Consider the following 5,380-nt stretch of genomic DNA (forward strand, 5'->3'; position numbering starts at 1 on the left):
AAGAGCCAGGTAACACACACACACACACATGCGCATACACACAGGGTTCGTAAGGTCATGGAAAACCTGGAAAGGTCATGGAATTTTAAAATGGTCATTTCCAGGCCTGGAAAAGTCATGGAAAAAACTTAAATCATAAAAGTTTGGGAAAAGTCATGGAAATTTGTTATAATCACTAGAGATGCACCGATCAGGTTTTTGGTGCCGATCACTGAAATCAGTATCTGCCGATCACCGATAATACCGATCACCGATCACGGTGTCGATTGAAGCATTCTATTTATTGTGTAGCATTATTGCCTAGGACTATGAGGAAATACATATTTAAAGCACCTCAAACATTAAAGAAATGACCAATTTCTTTAAACATTTAGGACTTTTACTTTGAAAAATGTCCTAATTGATACATTAAAATTGTTTGATTGCTATTGTAGGGGATTTCAGATATGTATGGAACACATCTGCATTATTCATTTCCTTGAACTCTTGGGGAAATCTATTTACAGGACTTTTTTTAACATACAAAAGTCTGACTTATTTTTATAAACTCTTCCTTGGTCCAGTAAAAATGTTTTAATGTCAGCATAATTTAAGCTAAATCTCAGAAACGATCTATAAAGATACAAAATCAGTTCATTGTTTACTTGTATATGTTAGCGTATGATTTGTCGACATCATATTTTGAAAAACGGATGTTGTTTCACGTGGTTCTTTCCGCTAACTTTGCAAAACCAGATGTTGTCACTTAAATCCTTCCGCTAACTTTATCAAAACGATCGAATGTGTTTACCGTGAGCATCAGTCTATAGGGCAGACATGTGAGAGTCGGCCCCAGAGATTCAACTTCACGGGGGGCGCGGGGAATAGGGGGCCGGTGGTGAGGATCCTCTGTGGACCTCTCACTCTGCGGCCCTCGGTGCGGCCGGGCGATCGTCTGATAGTTCTCGCAGATGTTACGTCATCTGATCGGCCGTTTTGAGAACGCCGATCAAAACCGATAATGGGAATATCGGCCGATATGGATCGGCGCCGATCAGATCGGTGCATCCCTAACAATCACATGTTCATTTACGCCGAGTTTGAAATTATTAATTTGTTTTTTAAAGAAAGACGCTCAAAATATAAGCCGGCGTACGCTCTCGATACGCAACATTTTCTAAATTGTTCATGTTTAGCCCGAAATTTCAGTTTAGTCATGGAAACTTGGTTTAAAGTCCTAGAAATCCACTGGTCTAAATGTGTAAGAGCCCTGTACACAGTAGTGTGCACAGTCTGAACGAGCTCTTCTTCCCCCCTGCAGGTTGGTTTTATCGACTATATCGTTCACCCTTTGTGGGAGACCTGGGCGGACCTGGTCCACCCGGACGCGCAGGACATCCTGGACACGCTGGAGGACAACAGGGAGTGGTACCAGAGCACCATCCCCCAGAGCCCGTCTCCCACCCTGGACGACCCCGAGGACGGCACTCGGCCCCCGGGAGGGGACAAGTTCCAGTTTGAGCTCACCCTGGAGGAGGACGGGGAGTCGGACACCGAGAAAGACAGCGGCAGCCAGCCGGAGGAGGAGGAGGAGGAGGATGACGAGGAGGAGGAGGAAGATGAAGATGAGTTGAACAGCTGTACTGACTCTAAAACGCTCTGTACGCTGGACTCTGAATCAACAGAGGTTCCTTTGGACGAACAGGTGGGGGTGGATGAAGAGGAGGAGGAGGAGGAGGAAGAGGCGAAGACAACCTGCACACAAGCGTGTGGCGTGGAGGACGGAGTAGCAGAGCAGGAGGCGGGAGAGGAGGAGGCCCCGCCCACATAGCAGTTCACGGACAGCACCTGACGAACTGTTCTTAGTAACGACAGATGGTTCTTTACGGAGTATTTGTTGGTTCTGTGGAGTCCGTCTGTGTTTTTGATACCTCTGTGTCGACGGCTGCTCTCCACCTCGGCCTCTCCTCCCGTTCAGACGCGCCGCCGGTACTCCTTAGACCTTTTTTTGCACTCAGGAAAACTCCTCTTCATTCCCGTCCGCGCCGAAGCGGCACGTCCCGTTCTCTCGGCGGGAAGTTTAACCGCGTTTAATCAAAGTGCCCGTCCTCTAGAGACGGCCATCGCCGTTTTTCAAGGAGCGTCCCCACCTCGGCCGGCCCCTCCCCTCTGCAGAGGGCGTCTCGTCGCCGCGGAGACGGGAGCCGCGGCGCACTGGAGTCGTGACGGAGAAGTCTTCCTTGGAAACCGGACTGATGCGAAGCTCAGATCCACGCAGCGACGGCGCCGTCCCAGACCTCTTTACGTTTTGTATCGTACTGTACGTGAGATTCAGATATTTTCTAGAATTTACTTTTTGCAATCTGAGGCTTTTCCTTTCGTCGGCAAAGAAGATGAGATCACTTTTGGAAACCAGTGGCGAGAAACGTGTCCCAGATATCCAGTGTTTTGACTGGATTACATTCGGAGTGTTGGAGGTCACGACTATCCCCACGGAGACGCGGTTAGTCTGATGAGTCACATTTATACATAATACCTATTGTTTGGGTAATAGTTTTCACTGAGAAAGGTTCAGGAACCTTGCGCTTTACTCTCATTGAGCCAGTTCATGCTGTGGATGAAGCCTTCGCGTGTTCTTGTTGTTGCCTGCAGTTCCTCTGAACGCATCCTGAGACAATGCAATGCTTTGTAGTGGATACAAAAAGCACCTTTTCTTCTTTTTTTTTAGAAGCTCTATTCGTGTTCAGAGTATTCCGAAATATTAATGCTGTTCAAAACCACTGGTGTGATTTTATACCAACGTCATGAGAGATTTTTACTGTCCTTCCTTTTCACCAACAGCTGCATCCCTGCTTGTTTCCAGCCACTTTGGTTTCTGTTGAGCGGCGTCAACTTATTTCTCATCTGAATAATTCTTCGCTTTTCCGCCGCCGCGTTGAAGCCAGTCGCCGTCTCCGTTGTTTCCACAAGACAATCAGCTCCGCTGTCGTCAGACTCTCCTCCACGTAGATACTCTAATGCACTGATATGTATTCATATATCGCCGCTTGAATATGTTCGATATGTTTAAACTCGGCAAAACACTCGCTCATGAATACCCGTGCCGTCTCACACCTCGGCCAAGACACTCTTCCTTTTTCTATGTTTCTATCATTCTTTTCACTTTACACCTGATGCTATTATTTATTGGTATATTTTTCTATTTGTCGTTTTTGCAATATAACGGTGGTACAGTAAATATTTAACTGTAGCATAGACCACAGTACAGGCTTGGCTGTGACAATACCCAAATATACTTCTTTTTTTGTTCTCGGTGTGTAAATAAAAGAAAAAAGAAAAATTAACAAATGTATAAAAAAAACTGACAAAAAAACAACACTTGAAATACTGCACATTGCTTTTTTTTTAAAGAGCTTGTTTTGATTGTGTTATTTCCAAAACGTTTTATTTAATCTTTCATTTCGTGCCAAGACTTCTCTCTTTTCTTTCAGCCTCACCCAATGCCCTTACCTGTAATAAAATGTTCTGGTTTTATCGCTGTTTACAAAACATATATTTATTGTGCTGTATATAATATAGTTATTAATGTTATTACTATCATAATGCCGTTTGTTGTAAATGGTTGACTCTGATCATCCCTTTTGGTGATGGCGTGGCTGTATTACGTACCTCTTGGTGAGAGTTTATTACACTCCAGTGTAAAATGATCCATCGACATGCTGCTGACCCGAGGAGTCGCTCGGTGCAGAGAGGGGGAAAGCCAAATTGTTTTCTAAAAAGAAACTGTTCCTTGGCCCATGGGCTGTGCCTTAAATTCAACGCATGTCATTTAGTTTCCTTTGTGTTTTATCTAGTTCTGTTTGCTGCATCGTGGTGACTCCTGCGGCTCGGGCTTGGCCTGGTGTCACGTGGTACATTTGAAAACGTTGCCTTTTTTTTAACTCTCGCAGCCAAACACACGTTCGCTCTCTCCAGGGAAGAGAAGGAGAACACGTGGTCCGCGTGCAGCATTCAGGTCAACCGCGAGCCGTAGAGGCGCGCTACCGGAGAGACGCGCGCGGCCTCCGGGTGGCCCGGTCGGAGCCTCCCTCGCGCCCCGCCCACTGATGTGACTCCGCCCACGACACGGCGGCGACTTTGTGTCCGCCGCGTGCACGCGGGTCGAGCCACAGCTACACGCACACACACACTGAAATGGGGCGCGGCGGGAGCGCGCAGCCGGACCGCAGCCGACGGAGCACCGAGGCGTGGAGGCACATCTGCATGTTCAGCCACTGCTGCATTAATTACGGCTGGAACACTGGCGGTGTGTCGCTGATCTAAGCCCCGCCCACACTTCCACTCGCATTACTCGCAATATCCAAAACCACTGACATCTTTCTGCCTGGCCGGGAGAAGGTTTCGTATATTTCTGTAGTGGAGGGCGGGTCGGGGGTTCCGGGCGGGTCGGGGGTTCCGGGCGGGTCACTGTCCCGACTCGGGACTCTTATTTTGACACATACTGTAGATTCTAAACAGCCCTGGACCAACGGAAACAGTGGGTTCTTTTCTCATTACGTGTTATATTTTTTATGGTATGAAAGGAAAACACAAACTGTAACTTAAAAAAAGGTCTTCAAGACAATTATTTTTTGGGGTTATGTCTTTAGAATGCCAACTTGTCTGTAAGTTTCACAAGACAAGTCAAATGTTATTTTAATGGATTCCTTGTTCTTTGCAGTCTATTGGATAGCACTGTAGATCATACAACTTTATGTAGAAAAAACAATAAAAAGAATGGGAAAAAAAAGGTTTTATATGCAATGGATTAAATAAAAGCATGGGTTGATTCTGCCTACTCGCTGGTTTCTTGTCATTGTTTCGGACCGTAGAACAAAGTGTGGGATGCGGTTCGCTGATTAAAAGAAACGTTTTTAAAAAATCAATCACTTTCCATCATTTGCATCGATCCCCTCAGTCGGCTTCGGCCACGGCGAGCTCCGTCTGCTCCTACCGACCTCTTACAGATGCATATTAAAATGCTTGTCCATTATCCGTGTGATAATATCAGTATAACATCTTTTAGCCGTCGTGACTGTAGGACAAGAGCGTTAACTTCCGCTGAGTTGTTCCTATGACTGAGGAAGAAAAGGCATCTACTTATTCACTTGTAATAACAGCTTCCACTAAAGGGACTAATGTGCTGCACTTCATTTTTGGACACAACTGCTTCTCAGCTCCGCGCAACGATGCACCTTGTTGTCATGTTCGCTCTGCAGCGGTTGTTGTCTTGGTTGTTTAGTTTATTGTGAAAGGATTTGATTGACGACCTCTGATCTGTTCTGTGTATCAGCTGCATCGTGGCCTCCGCACGGACCAGCAGGACCCTTCAGCTTCATCTGGGACGACACAGTGCAATGTG

At 46.3% G+C, this 5,380-nt stretch overlaps 1 protein-coding gene across 10 annotated transcripts in view; it reads left to right on the plus strand.

Annotated features, from left to right (window-relative positions):
- LOC130191401 (cAMP-specific 3',5'-cyclic phosphodiesterase 4D-like) overlaps positions 1-4,816 on the plus strand; it is a 47,583-nt gene extending 42,767 nt beyond the window's left edge. For all 10 annotated transcript variants that reach the window (XM_056411040.1, XM_056411043.1, XM_056411041.1 and 7 more), the window contains 2 exons: positions 1-9; positions 1,301-4,816. The exon at positions 1-9 is cut by the window's left edge and continues 174 nt beyond it. In XM_056411040.1, coding sequence (XP_056267015.1) covers positions 1-9; positions 1,301-1,810 — 519 coding nt within the window. In that variant the 3' untranslated portion in view covers positions 1,811-4,816. The remainder of the gene's footprint in view (positions 10-1,300) is intronic.
- Positions 4,817-5,380: the final 564 nt, after the last annotated feature.

The sequence above is a fragment of the Pseudoliparis swirei genome, unplaced genomic scaffold (genome assembly GCF_029220125.1).
Source record: "Pseudoliparis swirei isolate HS2019 ecotype Mariana Trench unplaced genomic scaffold, NWPU_hadal_v1 hadal_46, whole genome shotgun sequence".
Taxonomy (NCBI): domain Eukaryota; kingdom Metazoa; phylum Chordata; class Actinopteri; order Perciformes; family Liparidae; genus Pseudoliparis; species Pseudoliparis swirei.